This window comes from Pleurodeles waltl, chromosome 7 (assembly GCF_031143425.1).
Source record: "Pleurodeles waltl isolate 20211129_DDA chromosome 7, aPleWal1.hap1.20221129, whole genome shotgun sequence".
NCBI lineage: Eukaryota > Metazoa > Chordata > Amphibia > Caudata > Salamandridae > Pleurodeles > Pleurodeles waltl.
The window spans coordinates 1,299,394,815-1,299,414,433 of NC_090446.1; the positions used below are offsets into that span (position 1 = coordinate 1,299,394,815).

General features: G+C 42.8%; 1 protein-coding gene across 20 annotated transcripts in view; it reads left to right on the forward strand.

Moving 5' to 3' along the window:
• The window catches only part of EPN1 (epsin 1), a 250,587-nt gene that overhangs the window by 184,141 nt on the left and 46,827 nt on the right, over positions 1–19,619 (forward strand). For all 20 annotated transcript variants that reach the window (XM_069200577.1, XM_069200572.1, XM_069200590.1 and 17 more), the window contains one exon: positions 19,081–19,314. In XM_069200577.1, coding sequence (XP_069056678.1) covers positions 19,081–19,314 — 234 coding nt within the window. The remainder of the gene's footprint in view (positions 1–19,080; positions 19,315–19,619) is intronic.

Sequence of the window (19,619 nt, forward strand, 5' to 3'; positions counted from 1 at the left end):
TTTATTAGCCAAGACACAGTTGCTTCATTAAAACCTTATTGAAACATACACTGCCTCGGACTGTCTTTGCATATGTGAGACTAATGTAAATGAGAGAAACAGATGCGATCTGAGTGACCACGATTTCCCTGAGGAGTCAATTGTGTCATGCGCTCGGCTGCCCAATTATCCCTGCTCTTGGGTAGAGAGGAGGCACTGCAAGTTAGCCGGAGCTAAACCCGGATTAGGCCGACAGGTGTCACCTGTAGTGTTAGACTCAGTCCCCCACACCGCAAGCCATTCTGCCGCTCAAATCCAGTAGTCTCATTGGAATAATGAGAGCCTACGTGACACGGCGCCGCCAATGTTTAGTCACGCTCTAATTTTCGGGTCTTCCTCAGTATCTGTCTCACTACATACAAAGACACCTCAGTACTTTATACGGATACGTCCATGGTATTGAGGATTTTCCTCCTCAGCTAAGTATGGAGTACCTAACTAAAGCTGTAGATTGTTCAAGCCTGAACTCTAAAAGGCTAATCCCCATTTTGGTGGGCTTATCCCTGAACAAAATTACCATTCATTATGGCAAATCCACAACAGTTAGCAATTGCAGTCAATATGCGACCACCCCTTACTGCACAGTTATTGGCACATCGCCTAATGGCCCAGGGGGGTCCAGTCACATTTGTTTTTGAGGCTCATCCAGCCTATAGAACATACATTTTTTATTCTTGGGTCACATTTCCAGCAGCTGATGGGAACACAAATAGATTTCATCACTATACACCTGCAAACGCACCTGCACAATACAGAGCATAAGCATATCTAGAAATGCCTCTATCTTATCAAGAACATAATAATTGGCTTGATGGCGCCCTATCCCTCACAATTTACACGTTAACTTAGGTCCTCTACGTAATGATGGCCCTGCCTGGCCTTTATTGGCCACTTATACACCTCACCCTTCTACGGCAAACTTAACTGTGCTGATGTCCGCCGCTTATATGCTGAGCTGACGGCAATATATAGACGATTAGTACAGTTTGTAAGGCAAACATTAAATACAAACCCAGCACATGCTGCCCTGGCGCAACCACATGCAGTAACGCCAGTCATTAATACTGCGACTGTACATTCAATCATGGGCAAGGTACCCACCAAACGAGAAGAAATTCAGTTTTGGTTAGCTCAAAAAAATTAATGCATTGGGTGCAGTATTTCCCCGTACAGGACACAGAATATTAACTATGTGCTTACCATTTGGGATGGTCCCCACAATAGATAATTGTAATACTTGGGGCACGGTATTTGCCACGCTCTATAGTACCGCACACGGTACACCGACACTTGCCAATTTACCAGAAGTGTTGAAACAAATTCAAGATGAATATGGGGCTGCCCCGGCTCTGGATTTTGGGGATGCAGCTAATGGGCAACTTTGCCACAGTATCCTCAATTATATTAAGTAACCTTAAAGGGGAAGCAGTCGCACTAGCGGTGCACGTGCGGCTCCGGGATGTTCCTCCACAGGATCATGACGTGAGCTGCCAAAGATTATCCTGCAGACCTACTCTAGTATTGTTCGAGATAGTCTCGGGCCAGTTCCACAAAACCACAATTACAGGGTAAATTTAATAAAGATTCTACCAAGCAACCACCTGAGGGTACTAAGAAACGCTGGGATAAAAACTACAAATACCTAAAAAAGAATGGGGAGAATCTCCGCATACGGAGCACCCACAAAATAGAGATAATATAAAAATGTCTGACAGATATCAGTATACTGATACACGCCAATCTCGTTCCTTTCAGGACTCACCGGAAAAATGCATTGATACCGGTGGGTGGTCCTAGTGAAGAACTGAGAACATGAAACAGAGACAGGGATCACAACGCTCAACAGAAGTTTCTTTTAAAAAAGAAGAGAAACTTCCCCAACAAAAACCCCAATTCAGAAAGAAAAAGGTGGTAGCGGTTGCAGTTCTACATGTCACTTAAGAAGAGGGCTCTATTGAAGAACAAGAAGTGGGCCTTAGAGCTATTAGACAGCGCAGCAGAGGTCACAATAGTTCGCCGGAATCTTCTAGAGCATCTGGAGGTGAAAGCAACTGATGACTTCCTACCAGTAGAGACTGCGGACATGCGTGTCTCCATGCCTGATAGGGTGTATAAAGTAACGTACAGTTAGAAGGAGACATCGACGCAATATTTTGGGACCGCAGCGTAAACATATTTGATATTCTACTGACCTAAAGGAATTGGCCAACTGAATTTGTCTGTAGCTGCCCATATGGGGAAGATGTTATCAATCCTTCTTTCTCGCCCCTTGTTCCCGAGGAACTCGCAGAGTCCTACGCCATTGATTGGGCATTGGCACAGGCACCCGCATTATATCGCAACCATGTAGGATGGGATAAAGATTCCCCCTATCACATAATACCTATTAAAAATCAACCCCAACCCCAATATCCGATTAAACACGATGCAAAAGCCCCCGTGAGGGAAATCCTCACACAACTGGAGCACGAGGGCATAATTGAATCCCTTATTCCCAGTAGCTAAACCGGACATTCGTACAGAATAGTCTTTGACTACAGACATTTGAACAGTCATATACGCACATACTCTATACAAAACTCACATAGCACAGCACTCATGAACCACATAGTGCGCAAAAAATACAAAACAACACTGGACATTTTCAATGGTTTCTTATGCCAAAATATACCACCTGAGAGTAGAGACTTAACAAGTTTCAGCGAACTAAGCTCCCAGAAAAAATTCTGTTGTTTACCACAGGGGTACAAGAACAGTCCAGGACTATTCGCAGCTCGTTTGACTTCAATATTGCAAGACATTGACCCTGAAGCATTGTCCTATGTAAATGATATTTATCTCACGGATGATGAATTACTGCAACATTTAAGACGGGTAGCCCGCATTGTTGTGGGATTTGCCGAGTTCGGCTACCAATTCAGTTTCAAAAAAACAAAAATAGACTTCCTTAGCGTCCTGTTTTTCGGATATGAGCTGTCAAGTGAAGGAAAGAGCCTAGCGCCACAATTCTTGGTAAAATGCGCAGTCACAACCTCCAAATACAATTTAAAAAAAACTCCAATCCCTATTGGCTTTTCTAAATTTTGGCAGAATTTATATTCTGGATTATGCATCACGGATAAAACCTTTATATGACTTAATACGTCCTGACTTTTCAAGTAAATTTTGGACAGTCAAGCACACGCATTCTCAGATCTTTGCAAACAGACATGCTTGCAGCACAACACTTACACACAAGGGACAATAAAAAACATCTGTTCATAGAATAATTGCTGCTGCCATTGGTTTCACCTGTGTAACTTCCAGTGAGGGTTGCATACAAATCACATTTGTATTCAGCAGCAGAACAAGGCCTTTCTCCCACTGATAAATTTCTCACTGCTGTTCAGATGGCTGTCATTAAAGAAAGACCACTAGCCCAGGGGAAACACATTATTGTGATCTCTCCAATTCCAGCCCTTGAGGCTGTTACCAAAGCAAGCGTTCCTAACGCTAAAGCATTACATCCAAGTTGGATTCAATGGCCAACGTCTTTGACAGCCACTGATGTTGACTATGTTTTTGACCCCAGGTTACAAACTAAAGAATTTTTGCAATATGAACTAGAATACCCAGTTCCAGCAAGTACATTGCCTATTGATCAGTATCAATCATGTACAACATGGCTCTGCACAACCTGCAGTAGGCACAAAGCATCAATACTCTGCTGCTTGGGCAATCGTAAGTGGCTACATGGAGGATAATACATTTTGTCCCCAACTTACATTTATGCAAATCCTAGGGGATTGCACAGCACAATTAGCAGAGCTAAAGGCTCTGGTGATGGCATTGGAACATATGGCTGCTGCACAGTTAACACTGATTGTTTGTGATTCGTACGATTGTGTCCAGTCCTTCAATGAATACCTGCATTACTGGCTCCAGAATGGGTTCAGAGATTCTAAAGGCAACACCATCAAACACAGATTTCTGTGGGGGGAAGTAGCGGATCTGATGGAAACGCTACCAAACGTCCATGTTGTACATACACTTGGACACCAGTGCATTGGAATACACGTTGCTAGAAATACACTGGCTGATGATGCTGCCAAATCAGCAGTAGCTACGGCTGCTGTTGCTGCAGTAACCCGTTCGGGAGTGAAACCGGACGATGACAAATGGGCTGCCGTAAAAGCCACGGCTGAAGGCACGCCCTATCCAAAAGCATTTCCTGCTAAATGGGAGGCTGCTTTGAAGCCGAAGTAAAAATACCAGGCCTGGAGGTTCGAGTAAGTAAGATCAGAGTTGATTAAAGCAGCGCATGAGGGGGTAGCATCTGCCCATGCTGGTGTGGTGGCTACCGTATCGTTGCAAGCATGTCATTGGTGGCCAGGTCCATATAAACAGGCCAAGCAGTATGTCCTTTGTTGTGACATCTTCCAACAAATTAAGGGTTCCACCTTCAAACGCCCACCGCAGACACCCTTCCTTATTTCCAACAAACCATTACAATGTGTGTACTTGGACCATTGTGGTCCCCTAACACCGGATAGTGCATACAAATACATTTTAGTCGCTGTTGACTCATGCTCCAGAATTCTATGGGTGTGGCCACAACGCTCAGCTGATGCTCCAACTGTTATTAAAGATTGGCTTGTCTTTATCGGCACATATGCAGTAGCGGCTTTCCACTTGGGCCGGGGCCCTGCTTTCACCTCAAGGGCATTCAGAGACGCCATGGCTTCGTTAGGGGTCCAACTCCATTACTAGTCTCCATTTCATCCTGAGGGAAATAGTGTTGTGGCGCAACAAAACTGTGATTTCAAGCAGTCATTAGCAACAAGAGTCTTAGGTACGGGACGTAGTTGGCTTAATCACCTGTATGGAGTCCAGAGAGCACTTAACAATTTGCCTAGAAGGTCCCTGGGGGGTCCTACTTTATATCAGCGCCCGTTCGGAACGTGTCGCTGTCTTGCAGGAATTACAACAGTTCCATGAGGACAACGCTTCTGCCAGTGCTCCTCCACAGGAATTAAAGATGTACCAATAACACCTACAGGCTAGATTCCTAAAGTTGGGAATTTAGTACGTGAAAAGGTTGCTGTGAAAAAGGAGTTCGGTCCTTCTTATCGTGCCCAGGTCCCAGTCTTGGGAATATCCGGTGCCAGAACTGTCATTCTATGACTGTTGGCTGGTGCCAGAGAAAACCGCTTTGTATCTATCGACAATGTCAGGTTACACCATGTGGCCGATCCTGCACAGCACACTCAAGAGGAGCAGCCAGTAGTTCCAGAATCTCTCTCACTACTGGTCGAGATATCCCTCTACAAGTTTCCAGCAGCAACGCTGACACCTCTCAGAGCACTGGGAGGGTGGAAGGTAGACAATTATCTTGCATCAGTTCCACTAACATCTGTTACAACATACAATACAGAAATTACTGATCGATTTGACAGAACTTCAACACGGACAGATGGCGTCATTTACTATGAACCACCACAGGAGATCCTTACCAGATCTCCTCATACAAACACGGCTCCAACTTCTGCACGAACTGCGTCTGGATACTTTGCCGACGTTAACAAAGACCTATTACACACTATTGGAACATTGTCCAACTCCACCACAAGAGAGTTCTAAAACATATTCTGAAAAGTTTGCATGTTTTTCTGGGCACAATGTTAAAAATGCTGAGTCATATTTTAAATTGCCATCAATGAAAAATGTACACATTATTAACAGATACGAAAGTCATTTATTTGGATTCCTTTGTTTCCCGGTTGGCTATAGAAGGCTGTGAATATTGTCAATTGACTTGAAAAGTGTGTGGGGAACTAGAAATTGGCAAATCAGGGGGAAGGAAGCTTTGTTTAGAGCATGCCTGATACCTATTCAAATGATATTTTTAAATGAAACTGTACAACAAACTAGTTGTTTAGGCTTGGCAAAGATTAAGGAATTGAATGCGCCCAGTATTCCTGCCCCGCAAAATTTTACAAATGGCAAAAATATATAAATGCAACTGAAGATCAGCTCGATGAATGGGTCCAGAATGGCACGTTTAATGCTGTGCTGTCATGTCTTAGCGGGTGGTTATTGTGGGCAGTAGATACCAATAGGTGTCATCGTTTTATCAACTCCACAGGGGGGGGTTTAAAACAAGTAGGCCGGATCCACGCAATGTGTCATCCAAACATGCGGGTATAGTAACAACATAGAGTGTAGGGAATCTATGCCAGCAATGGTTGAAGAGTTCCTCACTAGATGCTGTTAGAGAACACCTCAGTCTCCTGTCTAATAACACTGACTTACACGACTTCCTGTTAAGTCTCAGAAAACAAAGCAGAAAGCGCTCCTTATATGCAGTATATAATGAAATTTGGAAGCTTTCTCAACAAGAAGCTGCTGCCCGGTTAAGGCAAATAGACCAGGAAAACTTACAGAAGGCATTAGCTGTTGTAGATAATGGGATTAATACCCTGTCTGACCAGATATACACCTTAAACAACATTGTTTCTTCTCCAATAGACATAATACAAAGTGATGTCTTCTCTACACCATGGACAGTCAACTAAGGTATTTTATGCAGTTGGGTTGGACACTTCAAACTTTGAAGGCAGGTCGCGTTTCCTGGCAACACGTTAGCGCAAGGGACATATTTTCCTCCTGGAAACGTGACAACAACTACTAATGGCTAAGAAAGAAGAGACTTGTGTCATGTTAAATATCGAAAAGTTAGGAAAGTTGCCTTTTACTGTGACCGAAATACCATCTGCTGAGTGGTTAATACATGGGGTCATTAATCTGCCTATTTCAACACCTCAGTTCACGTCCTGTTTAAAACACATCCCAGTCGGCAGATATGAAAGGCTAGGAGATAGTTAGTCATGAGTGTGGGAGATGCCCTTCTCGTACAAATGTCTCAGTGGCATGAAAGAGGTCTTTCTTAGCTGTAGTGAATGCAAGACTTCTGACAGCCATTCAATGGTTTGTAAACATCTGTCCTTGCACAGGACATGTAACGCTTCGGCAGAGAACTTGGCTTGTTATCTGAAGGGAGTTCCAGTCCCCTTGATTAGACCTGCGTTCCAGGTGCTTTCAAATGGCAACTATCTTCTCAATAGTGAAAACTGTTGTGGGATGCAAGCCGGAATAGTTTGTTTTTTCGGTCTCTAAGGTACATGCTGCGGGAACGTGCCTTTTCCTCCTACTAGAAAGAGAAGTAGCTGAGATTTGGCCCCACATTGCTATTTCTAATGTGAATGTAGACAAGCTGAGCAGACTCAAGGCTTTATTGTTCCAAAAACATGTGGTGCTCCCATCTGCACATGAGACCTGCGCACTTCAGGTGGCAAGGTCATCAGCAGAGATCCAGTCCCTTTTAAGTACTAACTTTCCGAGACACTTTGGTGAGCTCGTGGGACGAATATTTAATGCGTCCATTATTACTGGAAACGCAAATTTCTTTAAGGCTGTTGGTTCTGGTTTTGTTCACACCTTCTCTATATTCAGTATAATACCATCAGTCATCCACTCCGTATTCTTCAGTATTTTCGTTGGATTTGCGATAACTTTGGCTATAATAGGTGGCATTTTGCTATTGCTACTTTTTCTGTGTGATGGCTGCCCCGCTGCAACAAGGAGAAATTAAAGCACTCCCACCAGCGCAGCTTTGTCGTGAATGCATGATGCAGTACTTCGGAGCAACACTCCTGGAGCAATTGGAGTGTGACTGGACTCTGTCGTTTAGACCGGTTTTGCATTGTGTGCAGCTCGTGTTTCGGTGCCTCTGGTGCTCGTTGGAACATGCACTGAAAGTTTGTCTTTCTACGCAGCTCTTGCTTTCATTGGACGCTGATCTGTTGATGTTCTCGCTGAAGCCTCATTACCAGACATGTGCGTTGAGGGTGCGTTTGCTATGGGAAGCTGCTTATGAGTTTTCCTTCGCGAAGGACGCAGCTCTGAACTAATTTTTGGGCACACCATGGAATGCTGCTTCCTTGGCTGACGCTCAGGCTTTGGAACAGGAATGCTCCTTGGTTCTTCTTGGCGGTGAGTTTCCTACTTTACCGCCTGCCGGAAGATTTCTGGTCTTCAATTATCCCAGATTCGATTGGCAACTTCCAAAGTGTCTGACTCTTGACATTGGGCCTTTTTACTTCACAAGTTAATATTTTTAAATTGTCCTTTTATATATGCTCAAGTGTCTTTTAACTTGTCATTATTGAAATGTATATATATATATATATATATATATATATGTTCGATGGCATGTGTAGCTGCAGATACACATGCTGTGCACATCCCGCCATCTGATGTTGGGCTCGGAGTGTTACAAGTTGTTTTTCTTCGAAGAAGTCTTTTCGAGTCACGAGACCGAGGGACTCCTCCCATTTCGACTCCATTGCGCATGGGCATCAACTCCATCTTAGATTGTTTTTTTTCCGCCATCGGGTTCGGACGTGTTTCTTTTCGCTCCGTGTTTCGGGTCGGAAAGTTAGTTAGAATCTCGGAAAAATCGTCGGTATTGTTTGCGTTCGGTATCGGGTTAGTTACAACAGATCGACACCGAATTAAGAAGAGCTCCGGTGGCCCTTCGGGGTTTTCTTCCATCCCCGTCGGGGCCTGGTCGGCCCGGCCACGTGTCTCTTCAAGGCTGATGGAACGGACCCCATTCCCCTTCTGTCCTGAATGCCATAACAAGTATCCATATACAGATCAACATCTGGCCTGTAACTTGTGTTTGTCACCAGAACTCAAGGAGGATACTTGTGAGGCCTGTCGAGCGTTTCGGTCCAGGAAGACACTCCAGGACCGAAGAGCAAGAAGACTGCAAATGGCGTCGGCGCCGACAGGACAAGAGCGTTTCGAGGAGGAGGAAGAAACATTCTCCACCCAGGAGTCGGACTCTGAGGAGATCGATCCCGAGGAAACGCCGAAAACCGTGAGTAAGACGTCGAAAACAAGAACTCACGAGAAAAGCGCTAAAGCCCAGGGGACGCAACCGCCAACAGGCCATGGCTTAACCCGAAAAGTAGGTGACCGTTCATCGGCACCGAAAAAGGGTGAGCTGGTGTCAAAGTCATCCGACTCCGGTCGAGATACCGGCACACAGCAATCTCGGGCCCGAGATAGTGGCTCAGAGAAGATTCGGCACCGAGACAGCGGCACCGAAACGGGTCGGCACCGAGAGAGCACGACGCCGAAAGTAAAAAAGGTTTCGTCGGAGCCGAAAAAAGCAGCCGAAAAGGTTTCGGTACCAAAATATCCGGCCTCGGAACCGAAAACAAGTTCCTACACTGAGGAACAAGGACTGTCCACACAAATGAAGACACATAGATTTGGACAGGAATTACAGGCAATAGAGCCAGATCACACACAAAGACGGCTCTTTATTCAAAAAGATACAGGGAAGATCAGCACTCTTCCTCCAGTCAAAATGAAACGCAAGCTTGCCTTCCAAGACAAAGACAAACAGCCACACGCAAAGGTGGCTAAACAAGTAACACCACCACCATCCCCACATCACTCTCCGCAACCATCACCAGTAGCCACTCCACCGATGATGCAATCCCCAACTCATACAGGAATGAGTCAAGATGACCCTGACGCATGGGACCTTTATGACGCACCAGTGTCAGATAATAGTCCAGAATGCTATCCAGCTAAACCATCGCCACCAGAGGATAGTACAGGCTACGCACAGGTGGTGTCAAGAGCAGCTGCATTTCATAATGTCAGCCTTCATTCAGAGCCCATTGAGGACGACTTTCTTTTTAATACACTGTCATCCACACACAGCCAATATCAGAGTCTTCCTATGCTACCCGGAATGCTAAAACACTCCAAACAAGTGTTTGAGGAGCCTGTTAAAGGGAGAGCCATTACTCCAAGAGTATATAAAATATATAAACCGCCACCAACAGACCCAGTGTACATTACACAACAGCTAACACCAGACTCTGTTGTAGTGGGAGCAGCGCGCAAAAGAGCCAACTCTCATACTTCAGGAGATGCACCCCCTCCAGATAAAGAAAGTCAAAAATTCGATGCTGCAGGCAAAAGGGTGGTGGCACAGGCAGCAAACCAGTGGCGTATTGCAAATTCGCAAGCTTTGCTAGCCAGATATGATAGGGCCCATTGGGATGAGATGCAACACCTTATTGAACATTTACCCAAGGAGTTCCAAAAAAGAGCGCAGCAAGTAGTAGAAGAAGGACCGGGTATCTCAAATAATCAGATATGATCAGCAATGGATGCTGCAGACACAGCTGCTAGAACTGTCAACACAGCTGTAACAATAAGGAGACACGCTTGGCTGCGTACATCAGGATTTAAACCAGAGATACAGCAAGCTGTGCTGAATATGCCATTCAACGGACAGCAGTTGTTTGGGCCGGAGGTGGACACTGCGATCGAAAAACTTAAAAAAGACACTGACACGGCCAAAGCCATGGGCGCACTCTACTCCCCACAGAGCAGAGGCACATTTCGAAAGACACAATTTTGAGGGGGGTTTCGAGGGCAAACCACAGAAGCCACAACCTCACAAACAAAGCCCACTTACCAGAGCCAGTATCAGCGGGGAGGTTTTCGGGGACAATATAGAGGGGGACAATTTCAAAGGAACAGAGGAAAGTTCCAAAGTCCCAAAACTCCTCCAAACAAGCAGTGACTTCAAGGTCACAAATCCCCAACACATAACACCTGTTGGGGGGAGACTAACCAAGTTTTACAAACATTGGGAGGAAATAACAACAGACACTTGGGTCTTAGCAATTATCCAGCATGGTTATTGCATAGAATTTATCAAATTCCCTCCAAACATCCCACCGAAAACACACAATATGTCAAAACAACATATAGATCTTCTAGGACTAGAAGTTCAGGCATTGCTACAAAAAGAAGCAATAGAGTTAGTACCAAAACAACAAATAAACACAGGAGTTTACTCCCTGTACTTTCTAATACCCAAAAAAGACAAGAGTCTGAGACCTATACTAGATCTCAGAACATTAAATACCTACATCAAATCAGATCACTTTCACATGGTTACATTACAAGACGTAATCCCACTGCTCAAACAACAAGAATACATGACAACACTAGACCTAAAGGATGCATATTTCCATATACCAATACATCCTTCACACAGAAAGTACCTAAGGTTTGTATTCCAAGGGATATATTACCAATTCAAAGTGTTGCCATTCGGAATAACAACTGCACCAAGAGTTTTTACAAAATGCCTAGCAGTAGTAGCTGCATATATCAGAAGGCAGCAAATACATGTGTTCCCGTACCTAGACGATTGGTTAATCAAAACCAACACGCTAAGACGGTGTTCACAACATACAAAATATGTCATAGAAATCCTCCACAAACTAGGTTTCTCAATCAATTACACAAAGTCACACCTTCTGCCGTGTCAAACACAGCAATACTTAGGAGCAATAATCAACACAGCAAAAGGGATTGCCACTCCAAGTCCACAAAGAGTTCACACATTTCACAATGTGATACAGACCATGTATCCAAATCAAAAGATACAAGTCAAACTGGTGATGAAACTACTAGGCATGATGCCTTCATGCATAGCCATTGTCCCAAACGCAAGGTTGCACATGCGGCCCTTACAACAGTGCCTAGCATCACAATGGTCACAAGCACAGGGTCAGCTTCTAGATCTGGTGTTGATAGACCGCCAAACATACATCTCGCTTCAATGGTGGAACAGTATAAATTTAAACCAAGGGCGGCCTTTCCAACACCCAGTGCCAGAATACGTGATAACAACAGATGCTTCCATGATAGGGTGGGGAGCACACCTCAATCAACACAGCATCCAAGGACAATGGGACATACAGCAAAAACAGTTTCACATAAATCACTTAAAACTGTTAGCGGTATTTCTAGCGCTCAAAGCATTTCAACCCTTAATAAGACACAAACACATTCTTGTCAAAACAGACAACATGACAACAATGTATTACCTAAACAAACAGGGAGGCACACACTCAACACAGTTGTGTCTCCTAACACAGAAAATATGGCATTGGGCGATTCACAACCACATTCGCCTAATAACACAATTTATTCCAGGAATTCAGAACCAGTTAGCAGACAATCTCTCTCGGGATCACCAACAGATCCACGAATGGGAGATTCACCCCCAAATACTAAACACTTACTTCCAAATGTGGGGAATACCACAAATAGATCTATTTGCAACAAAAGAAAACTTAAAATGCCAAAACTTCACATCCAGGTACCCACAACATCAGTCTCAGGGCAATGCACTATGGATAAACTGGTCAGGGATATTTGCGTACGCTTTTCCCCCTCTCCCACTTCTTCCATATCTAGTAAACAAGTTGAGTCAAAACAAACTCAAACTCATACTAATAGCACCAACATGGGCAAGGCAACCTTGGTACACAACACTACTAGACCTTTCAGTAGTACCTCATGTCAAACTGCCAAACAGGCCAGATCTGTTAACACAACACAAACAACAGATCAGACATCCAAATCCAGCATTGTTGAATCTAGCAATTTGGCTCCTGAAATCCTAGAATTCGGGCACTTAGACCTCACACAGGAATGTATGGAGGTCATAAAACAAGCTAGAAAACCTACCACTAGACACTGCTATGCAAATAAGTGGAAAAGATTTGTTTATTACTGCCATAATAATCAAATTCAACCTTTACACGCATCTGCAAAAGAAATAGTAGGATACTTACTACATTTGCAAAAATCTAACCTAGCTTTTTCTTCCATTAAAATACATCTTACGGCAATTTCTGCTTACCTACAAATTACGCACTCAATTTCATTGTTTAGGATACCAGTCATAAAGGCGTTTATGGAAGGCCTAAAGAGAATTATACCACCAAGAACACCACCAGTTCCTTCATGGAACCTCAACATTGTCCTCACACGACTCATGGGTCCACCTTTTGAGCCCATGCACTCTTGTGAAATGCAATACTTAACGTGGAAAGTTGCATTTTTAATTGCCATCACATCTCTAAGAAGAGTGAGTGAAATTCAAGCATTTACCATTCAAGAACCATTTATTCAAATACTCAAAAATAAAGTTGTTCTATGGACCAATCCTAAATTTTTACCAAATGTAATCTCACCGTTCCACTTAAATCAAACGGTAGAATTACCAGTGTTCTTCCCACAGCCAGATTCTGTAGCTGGAAGAGCACTACATACATTAGACATCAAAAGAGCACTAATGTACTACATTGACAGAACAAAACTAATTCGAAAGACAAAACCGCTATTTATCGCCTTTCAAAAACCTCATACAGGAAATCCAATTTCAAAACAAGGCATTGCTTGATGGATAGTTAAGTGCATTCAAACCTGCTATCTTAAAGCTAAAAGAGAACTGCCTATTACACCAAAGGCACACTCAACCAGAAAGAAAGGTGCTACCATGGCCTTTCTAGGAAATATTCCAATGAACGAAATATGTAAGGCAGCAACATGGTCTACGCCTCATACATTTACCAAGCACTACTGTGTAGATGTGCTAACTGCACAACAAGCAACAGTAGGTCAAGCTGTAATAAGAACATTATTTCAAACTACTTCAACTCCTACAGGCTGAACCACCGCTTTTGGGGAGATAACTGCTTACTAGTCTATGCACAGCATGTGTATCTGCAGCTACACATGCCATCGAACGGAAAATGTCACTTACCCAGTGTACATCTGTTCGTGGCATTAGTCGCTGCAGATTCACATGCGCCCACCCGCCTCCCCGGGAGCCTGTAGCCGTTTAGAAGTAGATCTTAAACATTTGTACATTTGTAAATATATTACTTAAAACTTTATTATGTACATACGCATTCACTCCATTGCATGGGCACTATTACTAGCATACACAACTCCTACCTCACCCTCTGTGGGCAAAACAATCTAAGATGGAGTCGACGCCCATGCGCAATGGAGTCGAAATGGGAGGAGTCCCTCGGTCTCGTGACTCGAAAAGACTTCTTCGAAGAAAAACAACTTGTAACACTCCGAGCCCAACACCAGATGGCGGGATGTGCACAGCATGTGAATCTGCAGCGACTAATGCCACGAACAGATGTACACTGGGTAAGTGACATTTTCCATATATGTATATATATGTATATATATGTATATATATGTATATGTATATATGTGTGTGTGTATATATATATATATATATATATATATATCTTTTAGTGGCTTTTATATATAATTAGGCTTTGAGTCGGCAAGGGCAGGGTGTTGTGTAGCCATTTTAGTTATAGCTCCATGCACGTTATTTTAGCACACTAGGGCTGCCGCTTTGCACTTCAACCCAGATATATATTATTCGGCTTTGTTTATTTTAACAATAGCCACATTTGTTGACTTGTTTTATTTATCTCTATCTAGCAGTTCTTTGCCTAGGCCAAGGTCAGAGTTGGTGACTTGGTGCAGATCAAAGTGTCTTGAGATTCTACTGCTTGGTACATGCTTCCTAAAACCATAGTGTGGGAATTTCACTACATTTTGACCAGAACTGGAGAATCTTGCAAGTCTGTTTGATCCAGAGCTCTAATCTAGATTGGTTTTGAATGATTGTTCGCAAGTGGTTTTATTCCCACCTTCTTATTTATTGTGTAAATGTGTTATTGGTTTAGGCTCTAGCTTGTGCAGTCTGTATGCTGCCTCTTTTTTCACTTTTATTAAACAACTTGGCATTGCATTCTGCTTTTATGCTAACAACCCTCAGTGCTTAGCCTGGTGGGAGAGCCTGAGAAATTCCTGACAGCTTTATATGAACTGCCTGTGGGCATTTGCGATGTCTGAACACTAATTTTCTGTGCTTTAATATGGGGCCCTTCTGTTTGGTCACTTGACTTTTGGCCAAGAGAAAAATTCCTCTGGATTGGTTGTAGATTTATGCACATAGAAACCTTTGGCGAGGCTGCCCATAGAATTATGCAGCTTTGCAATTTCACAGTTGGGGTAACGTTGGCATGTATAGAGGAAGGGTCTTCCCAAAAATTGGCCAACCCAAGATCGAGTCAAGTTTTTTTTTTTTTTACATAGGCCAGCTATTTGATTTTTGTAGACTGTTGCAATTTTAAAATCTCCATAATCCCCTTTCGTTAGTGATGCAGTTCACTAGTAGCTCAAAGGTGCACCCAGTATAATAAGGATTTCAAAGAAGCTAACTTTGTGATTGAGGTAATTCCTGGTCCAAACATAACCAGAGGCGTCCCCCCCCCCCCCCCCCCCCCCCCAAAAAAAAAAATCTCTAAACCAGTAAGGGTCATAATAAAATTGTTTTCATCAGCACCCATCAGGCTTATGTTACAATTGCCCCTATCTCCGCACCATACAGTGCCGCTGCCCTAACTTGTGTTTTGTAGACTTCAATGGCAGGAAGGGTTGGGAACCGGTAGGCCTTTTAGAAAATCTGCATATGGACCCTTCTCAATGTTTAATCGTAAGCAAGCTTTTAAGAATTTGTGGTTCCCAAGGTGCAGAATCTGGCAACCAAATTCTTAAATAGTCAAACTCCCCGACCCTTTCCAAGACTTCCTTTCCCCACATTGACAATGCACCTTTATCCATTCTTTTCCTGGAGTAGGCCATCCACTTGGTTTTAGAGGCATTAATTTTAAGGCCATGCTCATTGAAAAACAAGCTAAAATTGTCAAGCAGGTTTTGAAGACCCCTTTGGTTTAAGCCGATAAAAGGGTGTCGTCAGCAAAAGAAAATGGGCCAGAACTTTCTGACCTACCAAACTTAAAATGCACATATTATAAATTCTAAAACTATAGTTATACTTTAAATTTATAATTTATTCAACACCTTCAAAATACTTTAACACGCGTTCCTCCATACATAATATATTGAACTCTACATTAACTATAACCGCGCCCCTTTACCATACACTGTGTTGTCACAAATAATGATTTGCAATCTCATGAGTCTTGTTATAAAAGCTATAATTTTAGATGCTATAATGACATAATATAAAAAGGTACTAACAGTGCTTAGAGAAGGCAGGAGTTAATGTAGTGGCTCGTAAAACAAATTGAAGGAGGGACCGGGAGGTTAAGTGGTCCAGTGTACAATCTCCCAACTATAGTCAAAATATACAAAGTACACTGTTCCAAAAATTATATATCATCCTAGGGGACCACTGGTCTCAGGAGCAAGAGCCCTCAAGCATCACAATGGATGAATAGTATCATCATCGGGAAATGCTCCACACCAAGCTGGCGCTGCAATGCCTGGTGGGCACCCCAAGCGGGGGCTCTAGGCCATATTCATATAATCAAGATTAATTAAAATCTGTTATATAGTCAAAAAGGTGCTTTATTCAAGCAACAGTGCAAAAAAAGAGGTTGGAAAAAATTAATTAAAATTGGTTATACATCTCCCAAACAACATCATAATTTTTAATCAGTGTAGTGAAGATGAAGACCAAGGTTAAAAACAAAAATTGAAAGTCCTATATCGAGTGTAATGCTCGTGGTACTTTCACATAATACTAAGGGCTCCAAATGTTTTTAAGGGCCTTTAGGAACAGGTCAACATGTTTCGCGTCTGTCGGTCCGTCCGGATCCATTGACGCTTCATCAGGACCAAAAATAACTTCTTAACATAGTATAAAAGAAAAGCCACCTCTAATAAGGTAGAAAAACCAGTAACTTACATTTAAGTACACTTGGTTACATCAGGTCACCCTAGAATATAAACATATAAACAAACAGTACACCAAAAGAACCCAAAAAGTGGTTAGTGGTGCTCAAACAAATGAACATCTATATAAAACAAGTGATGGGTCCAAACTGAATAAATATAAATGGGCTTACCATCCCCAAATTTGAGATAGGGCCCCCTGGGAAACGGGTTCCTAGGACTCAGATAGACACTGAATATAGTAAAATAGAAATGCAGATTATAAATCTCAATTCACTTAAAAAGGTTTCAAAAGAAACGAAGGATCAGGTAGTATATACACAGCCCACAGGTGAGTAGGTCTTACAAAAACAATGGAACATCCTGCTTAAACAAACGTATGACACTGTCCAATTGTGCCTCGGTTGAAAGTTAACGGTGTAAAGTTGATACATACTGACATATATAAATAGTGTAAACCGAAATCTCCCCGCCGCGTATCAAACTTACAGTTTTGTTGCTGGTCCATAACTACGGACCTACCCTCTGGAACGATGTCCCGAATCACCATCTGGATCGGGCACCGTCAGAGTAATAAATGAAGAAACGCAGACCCGGAAGAAAACTGTCTTCCGGTACGCGCGTGTCTCAGAGTAATGGAAATAGAAAGAAGACTACCCAGTTGTAGTTTTGGAAACAAAACTAAAAATAGAAGACGGACTCTCGTCACGGAGGTACGAGGTCCTAGTCAGCTTGTAAGATGTATTTCAAGTCGGCTCTAACAATAGAACCAAACGAAAAAAAGAAGAAGAACCCTGTAAAAGCATCAGACAGGGAAAAGAAAAAAGGAGCCGTGGGGGAGGCACCCGGCAGGAGGGGTAGAAATAAAAATGTATATATTATAAAGCAGGAAAAAATCTACTCACACCATCTGGGCACTGGTGTAAGAATGTATTAACCAGTACATGGAATACACTATCTCCATAGAAAGACTATAATGTGTGATGAACATCAAAGTCATTGGGATTCAGGAAGGAAGTAATCATCTTTTAGGAGGACATGATCGTATATAGATCATTCATCCTCGTAAGGAAAGGGACGGCCAGGGGATATCATCATTTAATCCCCGTAAACGAGTACCCAGTTTGTACACCCATTTTTGTTCGATCCTGAACAAAGTCCCGGGCAAATCAGACCTCATGGTAGGTGCTTCTATTACCACCCACCATAGGTCATCCGGGGAGTGTGGAAATTCTAAAAAATGAGCACTGAGCTTGGTCGTTATTCTGTTGCATCTAATGTTGCTTCTGTGTTCGTTGATACGTATCTTTACGGCTCTAGTTGTCATCCCAATATAGCGTAAATCACAAGGACATGTAATCATGTAAATACAATTCCTAGTGTTACAATTCGTATGTTTTTTTAGGCTCCAAACTCCCACAGGGTCCAAATTGAGGGTCAACAGATGTCTAGTAAGGGAGCAAACATTACAGTTACCGCAAGGATGGTGTCCTTCCACAGGGGGAAGGTTCCATAGAGTCATTTGGGTAGGGATGTCTCTTTTGACTCGTGGGCGTGTATGGACCACAAGATCTTTAATGTTCGCAGTGCGTTTAAAAGCAAATAATGGTCTGTTGATATCATGACCCACACTAGTGAGAATTGCCCATCTCTTATTGATCACTTTCTTGATTGTGTTTGATAGGGGAGTGTAGGTAGAAACACATGTTAACCTAGTTTGTGGTTTCTTCTCAATATTGGCCAGCAAAGAATCCCTGTTATTATTTCTGGCTCTCTTGCGAGCCTGATTGACTATCTTTGGGGGGTAATGTAGTGGCTACCTAGTTCAGTACATTGTGTAGGAAAGTGCACATGCTTATCTTCATGTAAACTTAAGTAGGTGCTGTTCATCCATGGTTCAATGACACTGACTATGTGGTCATTAGGGGGAGAGATCCACAGTTAAGTCACTTGTATGTTGTGAAGGAATTTTGCCAAACATCCATTTATTTAATGTTGCTCATACAAACACTTTAAAATGTATTAGCTACTAGCAGCATGAACCGGATATATTAATCTCTGAACTCAAGAATATTAAATGGGAAAAGCAGTTTGACTTTTTTCATTATGTGCTTTCTGACCATTTGGCATGAATTAAATATTGACCTTTAGATGTGTACATTTTCGTCCCATAGATGTTTGTCAGCATTGGGGACTGTCCGATGATGGCCTAACTACCCATAGATAAACCCTGTCCTTGTACAGCTTAACAGTTACCTGAATACTGCCCAGTAAGCTGTTTAGGTTACTGAATTGTTTCACTGCTTCACATCCATCCTATTTATTTATTGCTCCTATTTCCCTATCCATTTATTTTATTCTGTCCTCCAGGTGAACTGGACCTTTTGGCTGGTGAAGTACCTATGTCCAGGTCCCTGGGCGCAAGAAGTCCTGATGCCTTTGACATGGCGGCAATGAGTGGATCTTTGACAGAAGTCTCCAAGCCTACCCGAAAGACACCTGAATCATTTCTAGGGCCTAATGCAGCCCTAGTAGATTTGGACTCTCTGATCTCCAAAACCTCTTCCCAGAACGCTAAAACCTCCAACCCTTTCCTCGTGCCAGGTACGTGCCACATCCTCCATTATAAAGGTAAATTGTACCACATTGCAGGCATTTATTAGAATCACGCGAAATAAATGTTGGTTTTGACCATGTAATAAATTGTGATCTTTCTGTGATACTTAAGGAGCTCGTAATATTCTAGCTAGCTGTAGTATAAGCAACTCTTCGTTTCTTACTGAATAAGTGTCTCATTTGTATTCTACATGGGGGACAACCTGCCTCCCTCTTCAGCCTGGAAAATGCTGTACTGTCCAGTATCTAGTTTGATATTAGCAGTTAAGTCTGACATATAAGACATATATAAA